This window comes from Lynx rufus, unplaced genomic scaffold (genome assembly GCF_022079265.1).
Source record: "Lynx rufus isolate CCGP_SWC_20201006 ecotype Redwood Valley unplaced genomic scaffold, mLynRuf1.p SCAF_5, whole genome shotgun sequence".
Lineage (NCBI taxonomy): Eukaryota > Metazoa > Chordata > Mammalia > Carnivora > Felidae > Lynx > Lynx rufus.
Window position 1 is genome coordinate 86,310,673 of NW_025814867.1, and position 17,157 is coordinate 86,327,829.

At 53.6% G+C, this 17,157-nt stretch overlaps 1 protein-coding gene across 1 annotated transcript in view; it reads left to right on the forward strand.

Moving 5' to 3' along the window:
* MELTF (melanotransferrin) overlaps positions 1-14,955 on the forward strand; it is a 22,854-nt gene extending 7,899 nt beyond the window's left edge. Inside the window, exons 6-16 of the mRNA XM_047100360.1 lie at positions 204-271; positions 2,892-3,079; positions 3,834-4,014; positions 4,718-4,869; positions 7,096-7,192; positions 8,591-8,785; positions 9,999-10,155; positions 10,244-10,311; positions 12,395-12,582; positions 14,202-14,400; positions 14,873-14,955. Of these exons, the coding sequence (XP_046956316.1) occupies positions 204-271; positions 2,892-3,079; positions 3,834-4,014; positions 4,718-4,869; positions 7,096-7,192; positions 8,591-8,785; positions 9,999-10,155; positions 10,244-10,311; positions 12,395-12,582; positions 14,202-14,400; positions 14,873-14,955 (1,576 nt within the window). The remainder of the gene's footprint in view (positions 1-203; positions 272-2,891; positions 3,080-3,833; positions 4,015-4,717; positions 4,870-7,095; positions 7,193-8,590; positions 8,786-9,998; positions 10,156-10,243; positions 10,312-12,394; positions 12,583-14,201; positions 14,401-14,872) is intronic.
* Positions 14,956-17,157: the final 2,202 nt, after the last annotated feature.

Below are 17,157 nucleotides of genomic sequence, written 5' to 3' on the forward strand. Positions count from 1 at the left end.
TTTCTTATCCCCACTTTAGAGGTGATAGAGGCTAGGAGGGCTCCACAACTTGGCAAAGCCACACAGGAGACAAACCAGGGAGCTAGATCCTGGGACTGCCTGACCGTGAAACCTGTGCCCACCATCACCAACCCCTACGGTCCAGAACAGACCTCCAGAAGGCAGATGAGCTCCACCCAGGCTCACTGGTTTCTCCTCTGCAGGTGCCTGGCGGACGGGGCAGGGGATGTGGCCTTTGTGAAGCACAGCACAGTGCTGGCGAACACCGATGGTGAGTAGGGAGGGCCGGCGTCCAGGAGCAGGGTCTCAGGCCCTGTAACTCTCCCTAAAAGGAAGAGATGAGTCTCATGAGTATAGTTCAAATTGCTCTGTGGGGCAAGGGGCTGCCCTGCTCTGATTTGTGTCTGGCATTGGCTCCCACTTTCAGACTGGATTCTGACTGCAGAACATTTGCAAATCTCTGCATTAGCCCTCATCTACCATCCCTTCTCCCATTATCTGAAGAAGCCATCCCTTATCCCTGAACAAGGTCATATTAAATTGGGTTAGTGTTATGTGTTGATCCATTAAAAAAAAATTTTTTTTTTGCAATCATTGAGCTATAGAAAATTTCTAAGAGTCAGTCATGGAATTTCCATTTATTTTTACCCAGATTCCGGCTTTTACCATTTGCCACATTGGATTCATCATTCTTTCTATACTTGTGTATGTTCTTTCTGAATCATTTGAGAGTATGTTTGCCTGCCTTAGACCCTTTAATACTTCAGTGTGTATCTCCTAAAAACGAGGAGATGTGGACCTAGCCACAGTAACAGTCATCAAATTCGGGACACATAACATTGACACAATACTATTATCTAATCTACAGCCCATATCCCAGATTCACTAGTTTTCCCAATTCTGTTCTTTGTAGCCATTTTTTTCAGGCCGCAGACCTAAGGTGTGATCACATGTGGTATTTAGTTGTCAGATCTCTTTCGATTCCTTTAACTTCAAGGAATTTCTCAATCTTTGTTTTTGTAGCAGTGACATGTTTGAAGAGTCAGGCCAGTTATTTTCTAGAATGTCCTCTAATTTAGATTTCTGTCGGGATTTTTATTTCTTTAATTTGAGGTGTCATTTACATGCAGCAAACACTCTCTTTTTGAAGTACGGTTTGGCAAACTTTGCCAAAAACACAGTTGTATAACCACCAACACAATCAAGAGAGTGATTGTGACAGACCTCTCGCCCCAAAAGTTTCTTGATGCCCCCTTCTGGCATCCACCAATCATTTCTGTCTCTATAGTTTTGCCTACTCAATAATGTCTGATCACTGTCTTTTTTTTTATCACAATCTTTTTTTTAATCATAACCTTTGCCTTTAAAAGCAGAAGGTCCATCATGTGGTCTGACATTCAAGAAGGCAAACAATAAGAACCAGATTTGAGAAAGAGGAAAAAAATGATTTGAAAAAGAGGAAGCACATAGGATTATCTCCAGAGCAAGATGATCCTATGAAAATGGACAGCTGGGACTTGGGCCTTAAGATCAAGCAAAAAAAAAAAAAAAAAAATTTGGAAGGTGGAGAAAGAATAGGGCTGTATTGGGTTAAAATTGGCACTTTTAGTATTGTGATGGTAATCTAAGGAAGTCTAAATAATTTTTTAAAGACTATCTTCATGCAAAAGATTGGTAAGAACAAAAAAGGGAATTGACATAAATGTCTGAAGCGACGGTGGCTCTAATGGTCCCTAGCCAATGAAAAACAGTGGCAGATCGAAATACCAAAGTGGTACGTTTGTCTCACCGGAAGGCCAGATATGCCCCCAGAGCTCTATACAAAGGCTTTGCAGCAGATTAAAAATAGAGAAGAGCTGGGGAGGGAGGCGAGAATGGCACAGAGTAATTGTTGAGAGTGCTATAAATGATCATGCAGTCATTAAAAATGACCTTTATGGAGTTTTCCAAACTATTGCTCTCGGTTTTGGGGTTTGGTTTTGAAATAGCTTTGGAGGGAACAGAGTTTTCATGATCCCACAAATGATTTTTCCCCCTCCTATTTCCTAGCAGAGGCTTATCCTCCTCATTTTAAAATTGAAAAGTCATAAACATATTGTTATGTAATGCCATCTGTTGAGTTACAATCTTAAAATTATTCTTCTTAATATTCTTAATCTGGTGTCAATATTCACTCTTTCAAATAAATCTGGTTTTCTATCATAAATGAGTTTTACAGAAATTTTCCAATAGTGTGGGAAAATACTTTAAAATGACAAACGGAAAAAAGAAATGTAGGGTGCAAAATTGCCTATCAAGTATGTCCTTAGCCATGTTAGAAATGGTTAGAAAATAGAACAAAGGACTTGGAGGAAACATCCTTAGACATTAATGGATGAATGTTGGATGAATATATGGGCAAAGCTTTGGAGAGTTACCCTTTTCTCTCTGGGCCACAGTTCTGGGTAGATTCTGTCTGGCTGTGTTCCCACCATGGCCCTCTCCCCTGCTCTCTGCTCAGAGCCAAGTTTAGAGCCAAGCAGTGAGCTCCTGCTTCATTTCTCTCTCCCCTTCTGCGCTCCCCTTTTTCTCTTATTCTTTTTATCATTAATGAATCGTCCTGTTTGTATGTGCTGCATTCCTGTCAGAGACCTCAAATCCGTGTTGTTAATAGAAACTGGGGAAAGTCTATAGAAAATGTAATACACCTGGTCTTGTGGAGTGTGGCCGCCAAGCTCCTCTTCATTCTGAGTTCTGGGTCCCACCTCCCGGAAGAGTTTCTGTTCACCATGAGTCTGAGGCTCTTTACACCCTAGCCTCTCCTCAGCTCCCTCTCCTGGGCCTTCCTGAGGCCTTTCCCAAACCCCTCCCAGGACAGAAGTTGGCTCACCACAGGCTTCCTATCTTCCCAGGGAAAACTCTTCCCTCCTGGGGCCAGGCACTGCTGTCGCAAGACTTCCAGCTGCTATGTCTGGATGGCAGCCGGGCTGATGTCACCGAGTGGAGGCGATGCCACCTGGCTCGGGTGCCTGCTCATGCGGTGATGGTCCGGCCTGACACAGACGGGAGCCTCGTGTTCCAGCTGCTCAATGAAGGCCAGGTGAGTTCAGGGCACCCCCCTACCCTGCTTCGACACAGCTTCCCAGATGGTACTGAACCTTCTGGTCTCTCGCCAGGGTAGGAGCTCACTCCAGTGAGAGCCATCATGGGGCTGGGCCAGCCAGACCAAGAGGGGCAAGACTCAGGGACCCCCACCCCTTCCCGGGGCGAGACCACAGCCGAGGAGGTCTCTGTAGTGTCCAACCTTGGTGTGAAGGAGGGACCGACTGTGTGAGCTGGCAGCCAGAAGGGCGGACCAGAGAGGGGAGACCCAGGACTCAGGAAGCGAGGAGGCCTGGGCTCAGGCACCCCTCAGAGAAAGCTGCTCACATTTGTGGCTCTTAAGACCAAAACCAGAATATATGAGCAAATAAAATGGCAAAGCCAACGAAGGTCGAAGTACCCCATTAATTAAATGTGCTGAATAATGTTTTGCTGAGACAACTGTTTACAAGAACAGCACATTTCTGACTGTGGGGCACCCCAGCTTTAGCTAGTTTTGTCCCATCACTTGTCCTTAGTCCCATCCACACCTGGGCCATAAGTCCTGTGTTCACTCAGCTGGGTGTGACAAGGCAGAGTGCACTGGGGGAGCACAGAGGGAGGAAGGAGGCAGTGCCTCACCTGGTCCCCAGAGTGGGCGCCTGGCCAGAGGGCATGGGAATAAGGAGCTGGTGGCAGATCTGGGAGGGATGTGTCCCCCCTCCCTGCTGGCATCACCTCACCAACCCCCACTCTCATCCCTTGACACACAGCGTCTATTCAGCCATGAGGGCAGCAGATTCCAGATGTTCAGCTCTGAGGCCTATGGGCAGAAGGACCTGCTCTTCAAAGATGCCACCTCTGAGCTGGTGCCCATCGCCACACAGAGCTATGAGGCCTGGCTGGGCCGCGAGTACTTGCAAGCCATGAAGGGTCTCCTCTGTGACCCCAACCGTAAGTCCACCGGTCTCTTGCCCCACTGGCTCCAGCCCAGCCGGACCACAGGCATGGCAATGCTTTCTGGAGAGGCAGCTGGGAGAGGACACTCACCCCAGGAGCTGTGCCCCTTGACCTCCATGAAAACCAATTGCTTCCACCTCCCTGCCTCTGGAGGTTTGGGGAGGAAGCTTCTCCAGAGTTGCATGGCCTGCTATACCCTGGGTCTGTCTTGGGAAGGGTCTCCTTGCCCGTCCACACAGAAGTCATCAAGTCCCATCATTCTCCACAATGCCTCTCTCTTCCTCCTCCCCACCCCATAGCCAAGGCCCTGGTTCAGCCATTGTCTGTTGGCTGGACCATTGCAGTAGTCTACAAATGGGCTTCCTGCTTCCTGCCCCCTACAGCCAGGGAAATGGTATGCCACTCACTTAGACACATGGCAGCCATGATCTGCCTCAAGCCTCCTCACAGTCCCATGAAAGAGGCGCACAGTTACCCCCTTTCTGTAAGAGGAAACAGGATCAGATATTTAAATATCTTACTTCTTACAGCTAATGAGGGAGAGAACCAGACTCTCCCTTGGGTCTGGCTCCAAGCTCTTCGTACTGAGGTACTGGCCCCCATGGCCCCTGCCCCGTAGGCCATCATGCTCAGGGCCAGCCCCTGAAGCAGGTGTGTGCAGTGGTGACCACAAGCTCACACACACTCACACACACAGGGCTGCCCCGCTACCTACGCTGGTGTGTGCTGTCCGCTCCGGAGATCCAAAAGTGTGGAGACATGGCTGTGGCCTTCAGCCGGCAGAAGCTCAAGCCAGAGATCCAGTGTGTGTCGGCCGATTCTCCCCAGCACTGCATGGAATGGATCCAGGTAGGGGCCACGCCCAGAGGGGCAGGTGGTGGCCATGCCTGGGATGGTCCTTACCAGTCCTCCCCCGGTGCCCTGGTCTGAAGGAAACAGGGTAGGCTGGGGAGGAGAACACCTCGTGTGACAGCCCCACAGAGGAAAGGTAGGAGGAAGGCCTGGCAGGGACCAGCCATCCCACCCCAGGGGACCGGGGGGGGGGTGGTATTTCCTTTCAGGGAACCCAGGAATCCCTCCTCACTGAGTGGGTGGTCTGGGAGTAGAAGGAGCCCGAGACTGGCCCAGCCAGGCACTGGTTGACCTGTGGCCTTCTGTAGAGAGAGATGAAACAAACAGTACTGACCCTTACTAAGTACAGTGAACGCTGATGTCTTCTGTGATGGTCTATCCCAGCCTTTTTTCTAAGCTTGTCATGGTTCATTGCACTGATTTGGCATCCGCTGATATGCTGCAGTCAAAAGCACTGGCCCTGTGGCGGCCCACGCAGCTCTGTCCTGCTTTGCTTCTCTGCCTGGAGATGGAGGCCAGGACCGGGAGGTAGCCCTAGGGCCCTGCAACCAAGGATGCTACTGTGGTCACAGGTGGCCCACCAGCCCTTGGAGTCCTGGGCTCCTCCCTCCTCTTTTTTAAGAGCAAGTAGGTAGAGCCTATGGTCAGGAGCCCTTATCAGGGCAGTCCCCAAATGCAGGCCAGACCACAGCGCCTCCGGAGTGTCCACACTGCCCCAGCCAGGCAACCACATTGACTTAAAGGCCAAGAAGAGAAGCATGGACAGGAATAACAGGAGGTCAGGATCGTGATAGATAGCAGTCACACGAGCATGCGAGTCCCGGGTGCCGCACGCTGTGCTGAGATTTCACGCAGGCCGCTTCACTTAATCTTCACAGCACCACTATGGGGTGGGTATGATCACTGTCAAGTGTGGAAACTGGGGCCGGGAGAGGCCGAGGAAGCAACTTGCCCAAAGTCACCCAGCTCATGGTGGGGGAGCCCCTCTCCCCAGGGGCCCACAGGAGGCCGGCCCCAGCATGACCGCAGGTAACGCCGAGGAAGGGTGGGCCTCAGTGGAATGGAGGAAGGGGAGACTGGAGGTAGAGGGCCGTTCATTTCCTAAGGCTGGGCAGGCTGTCCTGTGGGGGGCGGCTGGGGCCACGGGCTGCAGAGCAGGGACAGATGTAGGAGAGAGGTTTCAGCTCCCTATAGGCAGGAGCCTTCTCTCTGTCTGAACTCAAAAAGGGCCCAGGGGCTGCCCAGTGCCCTACGGGGAGAGTAGCAGACTTGGAGGTTCCTCAGAACCCCAGCAAAAGGCTCAGAGATACTTGGTTCTGAGGCTCTCAGGGATGGTGTCCAGTGTAGCTCTGATACCCATCTGCTTCCAGGCCACGGTGACTCTGGGAAGGGGGTGCCAGCTGGAACGAACCCTGGGCTGTAGGTAGGAGGTCTGGGTGAGGGAGGAGAGGGCCCCCAGAGACACACCCTCCAGGCTCAAATACCAGTGCCACTGCCTGTTATTCCGCCATCATGCCTCTGGGCCTGAACGGTGCAAGGTACCTTCCTGGGGTGCAGATGTCCCCTCTCTCCCCTTGCCCCATTCCCTCTCCTTGGGGTTTGTCACACTACTGTGCCTTGATTATTGGCTAATCCCTTTTCAGTGTCCGAGGGGTCACCTGCGCAGAGGCTTCAGAATTCACAAGATTGGGTGGAGAGTGGGAGACCTGGAGCGCGTCAGGAGGGTCGAGAAAAGAGGGCCCTGGACTCCTCCTGCTGCCTCCTGAGGCAGAGCTTTTTAGCCAGGAGACTGCTATCTTTGAGCCTGGCTCTTTGATACATTCGCATACACATTCGACAAATACACATTGCATCTGTGCTGGATGCTAGCCCTGGGCCAGGTGCTGGGGACACAGTACAGTGCCCCAGGCCTCTGAGGGCTGGCAGTCCCTGGGGAGACCCCACCCCAAGCACAAGGGCAGTGATAGTCAAAGTTCTGCTCAAAACAGGGCCTGGCAACAGATGTGTCAGTAAACATTTATTCAAAGAACAAAGCAGACGCCCATGGATGGGAGTGCTGGTTTCATGCCTCTGGTCCTCCAAGCACCCCTTTTGCCCACACATCTCACTAGGGTGGGGTAGGATAGGGTTCCTCGGGGAAGAGAGCCAGAGGCCAAAGTCCCCAGCACCTCTGTCAAATCCCGACACCTTCTCTGCCCGGTCACCCGTTCTGTCCCATTTCAGGCTGGGAAAATTGATGCTGTGACCCTGAAAGGCGAGGACATCTACATGGCGGGAAAGGAATATGGCCTGATTCCAGCAGTTGGGGAGCGCTATGCCCGTGAGTGTGGTTGCTGGGTCCCCTGGCCTCTGCTGAAAGCAGCTGATATTTTCATATATATATAACCCACCTCAGCCCTTTTCAAAAGCTCCCCCTCAGTGTCCCTTTCCCAGGGCTGGTTGCTGTCAGTCACAGGCAAACCCCAGATCTCGGGTTTCCCATCTAGTCATTAAAAGCCTGGCAGGTGTGGGCAGTCCTTCTATAAAAGGTCAGAAAGTAAACCCTTTAGGCTTTACAGGCCATATATAGACTCTGCATATTCCTTTTTTTTTACAACCTTTTAAAAATATTAAAACCGTTTTTTTTTTTTAATTTTTTTATTCAACGTTTATTTATTTTTGGGACAGAGAGAGACAGAGCATGAACGGGGGAGCGGCAGAGAGAGAGGGAGACACAGAATCGGAAACAGGCTCCAGGCTCCGAGCCATCAGCCCAGAGCCTGACGCGGGGCTCGAACTCACGGACCGCGAGATCGTGACCTGGCTGAAGTCGGACGCTTAACTGACTGCGCCACCCAGGCGCCCCTAAAACCGTTTTTTAAAACATTTTTTAATGTCTATTCATATTAGAGAGAGAGACAGACAGAGCATGAGCAGGGGAGGGGCAGAGAGAGGGAGACACAGAATCTGAAGCAGGCTCCAGGCTCTGAGCTGTCAGCACAGAGCCCACCACAGGGTCCAAACTCATGAACTGTGAGATCATGACCTGAGCAGAAATCAGAAGCTCAACCGACTGAGCCACCCAGGCGCCCCTAAAAACTGTTTTTATGCTTGTAAGCCAGGCCATACAAAAGCAGGCTGAGTATTTGCTGACCCCTCGATGAGAGAGCCTCCTCTGCCCTTCCAGCCTGACCATGTGGCTCATAGAAGGTGGCCCTGGGGACTGTCCTTCCTGTCAGCTCATGCACACCTTCCCAGTGGCCCAGGCTGGGGCCTTGGTGTTCTGTCCCCATAAGTGGTGACCTCAGGTCATTTCACTTGGATGTGAAAAATCTTTGGGCCTAGGAAAAATGTTTCTGCAGTCCTCAGCTGTGCCTCCACCTTTCTCCCAAGAGGTGAGAAAAATACCACCTGAGTGTAAGGGAAGGGAAATCTCTTTGGGTAAGGAATGTTGGGGAATGGGTTGAGGGACACAGAACTCTGAAAAGTGGAGCCAAGGGCTGCTTCCCAGCCTTGGAGGGGGACAAGCAGGGGTCCCACTGCTGGATGTGCACTCCTGAACCCATGCAGACAGGGCCTGGACCCGAAGCAGAGAGAGGCACTTGGGGCAGGACCATGGCTCTGGGGCAGGAGCCGCCTGAGGGAACGGGTCGAGGGCAGGAGGGGATTTGCTTTGGCTCGTGCCTGGCTGAGGCCGGAAAGCACCAATGGGGTCCTCACTGGTGTCCCCTCCCCACAGCGGAGGACAGCAGCAACTCCTACTTCGTGGTGGCTGTGGTGAGGCGGAACAGCTCCTACGCCTTCACCCTGGATGAGCTCCGGGGCAAGCGCTCCTGCCACTCAGGGTTCCACAGCCCCGCGGGCTGGGACATCCCCGTGGGCATCCTGGTGCAGAGGGGCTTCATCCGGCCCAAGGACTGCGATGTCCTCACAGGTACCACCTTCTGCAGGGACGTAGACATGCAAACTCTGTTTTGGGGTCTACTGGGTTGGGGGCCGGGTCTGAAGGTCAGGGAGCCCACCCCCCGCAGGATCCCACAGAGCAGCCCAGAGAGATTTCCTCTTCCTCCTTGATGTGCCCCTTTCTCTTGGGAAGGTTGGGAATATCCTTTTGTTTTCTTTTTTCTTTTTAGTTTTTTTACATTTATTTATTTTTGAGAGACAGAGAGAGACAGCATGAGCAGGGGAGGGGCAGACAGAGAGGGAGACGCAGAATCAGAAGCAGGCTCCAGGCTCCGAGCTGTCAGCACAGAGCCCGATGCGGGGCTCGAACCCACGAACTGTGAGATCATGACCTGAGCCGAAGTCGGACGCTTAACCGACTGAGCCACCCAGGCGCCCCAAGGTTGGGAATATTCTTGCCTACATTTGGAGCCGTTGTTGGTTGGAGGGTGCCACGCTGCCCCGTCCCGCTTACCCAGAGTGGAACTAGCTCCAGTGGGCATGAGGAGCAGGGGGTATGCATGAGCTCTGGGCCTGGCGGTATCACCGTCCAGTTATGGGTCTGTCCCCATATCCCAGCAGCGAGGCATCTGGGGGACCTTGCTGGAAAGTGGCCAGGCTTCTGTACAAGTGCTGAAGAAGTCACGTTTACCAAGCAGCCACCTTATGCCATACACAGGGCCCTCCCCGCCTGTTAAATCACATACATCCATGGTGAAAGGAAGGCAGTAGGAAGCTGGCAAGATCCTGGGCTGACTGCACCTCTGTCCCGTCTGGCACCTCAGAAAAAAAACCACATTTTTTTTTCTAACCATCTCCACAAGCACACAGAGAGTGTTAGGGTTGGCTGCTCCCACTCCCACACAGCTGGGCACTTGCCCTGACTGGAAGAGAATAGCTTATGAGGTAGTGAGTTCACCATCCCTGAGGGAGTCCAAGAGAAGACTGGGTGACTACCAACCAGAGGCTGTCCATGGGATTCCTGTATCTGGACAACTTCTGTACTCCCCTCATCCCTGTGATTCTCACAGGAGGAGACATGCTCATCTGAGCCAGGTGGGCAGTGCAGCAGACGGGTGGCCTTGAGCTGTCGGGCCAAGCAGAGTGGGCAGACTTGTAGGGGAGTGGCCCTCTCATCTGCCCCTGAGCCCCCACTGCCCTTTCCCCTGCTGGCCCCTTGACACAGCCCTCCCCCTCTGCTCCAGCTGTGAGCGAGTTCTTCGGTGCCAGCTGCGTGCCCGTGAACAACCCCAAGAACTACCCATCCTCGCTATGTGCGCTCTGTGTGGGGGACGAGCAGGGCCGAAACAAGTGTGTGGGCAACAGCCAGGAGAGGTACTATGGCTACAGCGGCGCCTTCAGGTAAGCAGTGGCCTGGTGGGCGGGCCTGGGGCCAGCACAGACGCTGGGTCCCTCCTGCCAACACCTGCCTTGGCCTCTTGTGTGGTAGGTGCTTGGCTGAGAATGCGGGGGATGTCGCCTTCGTCAAGCACACAACTGTCTTTGACAACACAAATGGTACGTGAGGGGGGCTGGGGCCAGAGCGGGACCAGATTCTTGGGGGTTTGTTCCCCATCTCCAACATGATGCAGGCACTGGGTATTGCCAGGATTGGGGTACAGCAGCAGCTGGGAAAGACTGAGTCTAGAAGGCTCTGCCCCTTGGGGATCCCAGGGGCTCCAAGGGCCTCTCAGGAAGAATAGACCTCAGGGCACATGTCCAGGTGGGCAGGACACATGACAGTTTTTACCGGTCTAGAATCCAAATCTCCATTCCACCAAAATGGTAGAAACTCAACCTCAGTCCATTTGGAGAGACCCCTTCTTGGGCATTTATATTGTGTCTAGGTATGGTGGGGGGCGGGAGTGGGCAGGTGCAGGGGGACAGGGGCCTCTCTCCACAGGGTCATCAGTTCACATCAGCATCTGGTCTTTGGTCCGGAGCAGGTCAGTGTCCCGTGCAGGGAAATCACCTCGCATCTCCTAAGCCATACAAGGCAACGCACAAACCCATTCACATCACATGGGTGGCTTTTTCTCTGGAGTCACCTTCCTGGGCTCTGACTGGGAAAAAGGGCCCAGAAACTCTATGCTCCAGGCCCCCCCCAAACCCACGCCTAGGTCCTATTGAGGGGCAGGGTACTTTGGCGTGCCTCTCTTCCCTCCCTGCTCCTGTTCCATTTTGAAGACTGGAGGCTGTTTCCCCCCCCAACACCTACTGTTTGTTCTTTCTCTATACCCTGCCTGCACCCAGGCTTTGAAACCCCAAGTGCTGGGGGCTCAGTCTTCTCTCAGAAACTCGTCCCCAAAACTCAGTGCAGAAAGGCGCAATGTGGCCCGAAGGGGAGGAGGAGATTGGTGAAGAAGAAGCAAGACCTGCAAGAGAAGAACATCAGTTAGGATTTCAAAACTCAGATGCCACCCTGCCTAAGAAGTGTTACCAAAGCTGGGAGGGCTCCAGGCCCTGTTGCCACAACCCCTCGCCCCTGCAAAGCTCCTACCCTGAAGAACACTTGGGATCATCCCCCCAGGAGGAGGGAGCTTTGTGCTCCTGCAGGAGCCAGTGAGCCTGGCCTGGCCCCAGCCCCAGGCCCTCTGTGGTCTCAGGATAGGGGGAGGGGAGGGGCCGGTCCTGGGGGACCCTTTCAAGAGTCACCTGCATCGAGGCACCCACCTCCCAGGGGCACTCATTCCCCTTTATTTTTATCTCTACTTGTGGGCCCACCTGGAGTTTCTTCTGGAAGAGGGTGGATACTAAGTGAATAATACATGAAGACACAAAAATAGTATGATTCCCGAGGGCAGCGTTTCTCAGGAAGCCCTTGGGCCAACAACCCCCTGCTTCGGAAACACTGGGTTGCTGCTTTAAAATACCGATCCCTGGGCCCCACCCTAGACCTGACTTTGAAACTGCCTCTTCCAGATCAACACATGATGTTATACCTTTTCTGGTTTGAGAACTTCAGCCATTAGGGTAAGAGGTCCACCACCATCTTCAGGAGCCCACCCCCACCTCAGGCCCAAGACCTGTAACACACAGGTGGGGCTCTTGGCCTGGGAGTGATTAAGAGTCTCCATTTTGTCATTTCATGTGCAATAGGAGTGGTCATACTCACTTTGTGTTACTGCCATGAGGAGAGAGCAGTGCTTGTGAAATACCTGTCACATTATAGATTCTCCCTATTCTCTACCACTGGTAGCTCCTACCAATGTTTTTTTTTTTTTAATGTTTTTATTTATTTTTGAGAGAGAGAGAGAGAGCACAAGTGGGGCAGAGGCAGAGAGAGGGGGACAGAGGATCTAAAGTGGGCTCTGTGCTGATAACAGAAAGCCCGATATGGGGCTCGAACATGCAAACTGCGAGATCATGACCTGAGCCGAAGTTCGACGCTCAACCGACTGAGCCACCCAGGCACCCCGGCTCCTACCAATGTTATTAGCTCAACCAGGTTCTCCGGTCCTGGTAGGAGAGCAGATAAATTGGAGAATGGAGAGGGTTGAGAAGCTGGCTACATATGGCCACCTCTCCCCAGTCAAGGATTTGGGAATCCAGAAGGACAGCAGCCTCTCTCTTCCTCTCTCCCAATGCTCCATCCTCTCAGGCCACAATTCTGAGCCCTGGGCTGCTGAGCTAAGGTCAGAGGACTATGAGCTGCTGTGTCCCAATGGGGCCCGGGCCGAAGTGTCCCAGTTCGCGGCCTGCAATCTGGCACAGATACCATCCCATGCTGTCATGGTCCGGCGGGACACCAACATCTTCACCGTGTATGGACTGCTGGACAAGGCCCAGGTGAGCCAGGGCAGGGGCTACATCACTGGGGGGTGGGCAACCAAGTGAGCCAGGGCCCCGGGTGCCTCAGTCTACCTGGAGCAGACCTCAGGAGGAACTGAGGAAGCCTGGAGAAAGTTCTGACATGCTCACTTAGTCAAACCATTCCTCCAACTATCCTTTCTGTGTCTTGCATTATTAATGTTTCCTTCTCAGCCAGATCGTTCTCACCCAGATATAAACCTGCTGCTGTTTCTACCATCTTGAAAAAAACAAATGAGCCCCCTCTTGGTTTCACAGCCATTGTAGCCATAATCCCACCCTCCTAGAGCAAAACTCCTTCAAAGAGTTATCTCTACTCAAGTTACCAGTTCCTCTCTGGTCTCTCTCTTCCCCCCCCCCCAGTGTTTATTTTTGAGACAGAGAGACAGAGCATGAGTAGGGAAGGGGCAGAGAGAGAGGGGGACACAGAATCTGAAGCAGGCTCCAGGCTCTGAGCTGTCAGCACAGAGCCTGACATGGGACTCAAACGCACGAACCATGAGATCATGTCCTGGGCTGAAGTTGGACACTCAACCGACTGAGCCACCCAGGCGCCCCCTCTCTGGTCTCTCTTAAGGATGGAGACCACTCTAGACAGGCCCCCGCAGGGCCGTGAACCTGCCCTGAGCTAGATCAAAGTGAGCCATGGTGCTGAGTCCAGTGGCTGTTTCTCAGCCCACATCTCCCTGACCCTTTAGCCGCATTGGCCACAGCTCCCACCTGCTGGAAGTGCTTTGCCCCTTGGCTTCCAGGTGCACACCTGCCTGGCTCTCCTCCCAGGCTCTATAGCAGTTCCTCCTCATTTCCCTGGCTTGTAACGACTGGACTGCCCCAGGGCTCTATCCTAAGCCCTCTTCTCCACCTGCACCCCTGTTGACATCACCTCATCCCACATCGTCAGCAGCCATCTGTGTACTGACAGCTCCCAAATTTATGTCTTCAGCCCTGCTTTCATCCCACCCTTCCATCTTTAACAGCTGCCTACCTGACATTTCGACTAGCATTTCTAACAAGCTTCTCAGCCTGAACAAGCCTGCGGCTGGACTGCCCTGCTTCCCTCAGGCTTCCCCCCTGCTGCGAATGGCCACTCCAGACCTCACGTTTCCTCAGGAGTCTTCTTCAGCTCCTGTCTTTCTCTCACGGTCTACATCCAGTCCATCTGCAAATCCCATTGGCTCAACTTTCAATATACATCTGGAATGAACCCAGACTGACAACAGGGTCCTTGGTTCCCACCCACTCCACCCCCTCCCCCACTTCCCCATCTCCCCCCTTCTCTCCCCTGTGTCCCCTTCTTCCCGCGGAAGCGATGTGGGGAAGAACCCTGTGTCAGTGCACATTTTCCCGGGGAGAAGGCTGGCCTTTCATCAGATCCTCCATTATCTGTGAGTTCCCCAAAAGATTGATGACCACTTTGATCCTGGTTACTGTGGAAGCTATCATCATATCTGTACTCCAGCTTGCTAGGTTGGCAGGCCTGTGATTTCACATCAGTCTTGGTGCCCTGAAATCCCTTGCTCTTTGGGTCACCATATGTAAAGCCTGAGTGACCACTGGGGAGGCCAGATGAAAAGCACATCTACCTGTGGTGCTTCCAGGACCTGTTTGGAGATGACCACAATAAGAATGGGTTCAAAATGTTCGACTCCTCCAACTACCATGGCCAAGACCTGCTTTTCAAGGATGCCACGATCCGGGCAGTGCCTGTGGGGGAGAAAACCACGTACCGAGACTGGCTGGGCCCTGACTATGTGGCGGCTCTAGAAGGGATGCTGTCTCAGCGGTGCTCGGGCGCAGGTAGGTTCACACCTCACGGGAAGAGCAGGTGTCCCGCCACATTCCCCGTCATCCCTCCCATCCTTTCACCCCATATCCTGAGTGAACTGAGGTCCTTTCCGGGTGGTTACAGACAATCAAGGTGAGGTGTGGGGGCAGCGGGGAGTGTGGTCTGAACAGGAAGACTGCAGACAGAGCAGAGACACTGGCTGTGTAACCCAGACAGACCTAGATAAAGAATATAAATGCTGCCAGTAATGGTCCAGAGAGGATTGAAGCAACCACATAAATATACATGAAGTATAATTTTGGAAGGAATGAATATGTAAAGAAACCAGGGGAAAGAAGAACTGTACCAGGGCAGAAAGAGGGAGCCTGGCCGAGTCGAGTGCACACAAGTGCGCTCGGTCAAGTCCTGTGCTGGTGTGCCCACTGCCCGCAAATGCGGCTCTAGGTGCTCTGAGGCCTTAACTGCCTGTGTTCGATCCCTCAGCGGCCCTGGTCCCCAGCCTGTCCCAGTTGCTGCTGCTGCTCCTGCCACTCCTCACAGCTGGCCTTCTCCATACCGCCCTCTGAAGCAGCTCCAGGCAAGCCTAGCCCTCCCTCGGAATGGAAACCTACTCAGAAATCTCCATAAATAGGCTGTTCTCTATGGTGAAGCGGGTTAGCACTGCTCAGAGAGACAGGAAGTGTGAGAAACCACGGAGCTCCTCAGAGCTGCGATTCTGACACCAAAGAGGAGGTTCTGTGATTGCTGCAAACCGGAATAAAGATGAATGTTAAAGGAAAGCACCCCCCCCCCCACCTCGAGTTGAGTTGGATGCCAGCAGTGCTCCTGCGTGAACCCAGCCTCTGCCTCCCAGGCACCACCTGTCCCTCTGCCACCTGAGGCGGGCGAGCTGGCCGGCCTCCCAGTCACGCCCCACCCACGGCTGGCAGGCCTCCTCCCTGCAGATCCGTAGGCTCCCACCACCGGAGGAGCCTCACCAGGCTTAGGATTGGAAAAGGCCAGTTACCAAGGAAACAGGCTGAGCCCCCGGCTTCCCACACCGCCCTCTCAGGCCCTCTCCGTTGGAGCCTGCCCTGCTGAGCTGCCCAGGGGACCCGTCCTCTGCCGGTTCCCTCTTCCCCTCTGAGGAATGGATGCACACTTGGCACCTCCTGTTAGCCCCTCTCCATCTGGGCTCTAGACTCCCTCTTCCGGCCTCCCTCCTTAGGACACCGTGTCTGTCTAGGGAGGCATCCACCAGATGAGGCTACAGTCGGGCATGCCAGGGAGGTGAAGCTGCTGGACACAGACAGCCCTTTGTCCTTGTCTCCTGTGGCTTGGCGTGGCCCAGACCACCCGACATACCTGATTGTGCTGGGCCAGAACAGACCACAGGGGTGAACCCTCAAGGGGGTCCTCAGACAAAGGAAATGCTCCTCAGTAAGCATCCCCCCTCCTGAGTTTCCATCTCAGATTATCCTCTTGTCCCACCCCCGCGCGACGCCCTCCCCTCCTCAGATGCCCCTGCACATGTAGCAGCAGCAGTTGCCTCCCGATGGAAGGACTCAGCCTCAAGGACATGCCCAGAGAGCTCCAGGCCTGGAGCAGGAGGTAACCCGGGCCTCCAAGGCAGCACAAGCCGTCTGAAGAGGCAGGAATGGGGAGATGCCCTTCTCTTTGTGACAGGAACCATGGGCTGGGTTAGGCACCAGTGGGGAGCTCCAGCTCCTCTGTGTCAGCAGGAGGTCTCTTCACCCAGGCCTGTACCAGCTGGACGAGGCCACTCAATCCAGAGGAAGGGTCCCACCTTCCCCTCCCCTGTGAGTCAGAGGAAAGTGCCTGGAGAGGGTCTTCTCTACTCCATTTTTGCCACAGTTGTTTGAGGAGCCAGAAAAGTTTCCAGAACTGCCAGCTCTTCCTCTGAATTTTCTTCCCTGAGAAAAGGGAAAAAAAAAAAAAGAAGAAACAGGAGCAAGCCACCCTCTCAGCAGACTGGGAGCCGCGTGGGTCTTGAGCTATTTGCGTCTCGATCTGCGGGGGCCTCGGGGACGCCGATGACAGGCTGGTTCCTGGTGCTTCGCCCCCATCAGGGGGCGTTGGGATGGATACCTTCCATCTCTCAGCAGTGAAGGAGGCCCCTGGCAGCATCCTGGCCACAGTCGCGCCGTCCTGAGGAGTCCTAGTCACCATGCTGGGGAAACTCTACCCCACTGCCAAGGGCAGAAGGAGCAGCCTCCACTACCAAGCTTTGTACCCTCTTCACCTCGGGGAGTGAATGATTCTCTGACCTGATGATTGTTTGATTTTTTTTTTTTTAAAGGGAGATTCGTCCAGTGAGAGTGTATTTGTGTTTGGCTACCCTGGGCTAGTGTGCTGCCCAGGGTGTGACACCAGTAACCATGAGCCACTGAGTATGACATGTGTGAATGCTGTGTGAGGTTGGATTTTCAGGTGACAGCAGGGGGCTACCACTGTGTTAGTGCTAATAAAAGATGTTGATTTGTTTTTTTTTAAATAAAGCCGAACAGCCCTGCACCTGCTGAGGCTTGGAATCTGATAGAAACTTTCTGCTGCTGATTGATTTGACTTCTTAGCTGGTCAGAGGCCTACCTGCCCCAGACCACTCCCCAGCCTGCCCAGAATGGCAGTTTCCACTCAGAGCCCTGTTCCCCGAGCCAGAGTTAGGGCCTCTTCAGCCGGTGAGGCACCCAGCTCCCTTCTCCACTCTGAAAGGGCCCCCAGCACATCTCAGCTGCCTCCACCCCCTCAGCCTCTTGGGTACCCACTCT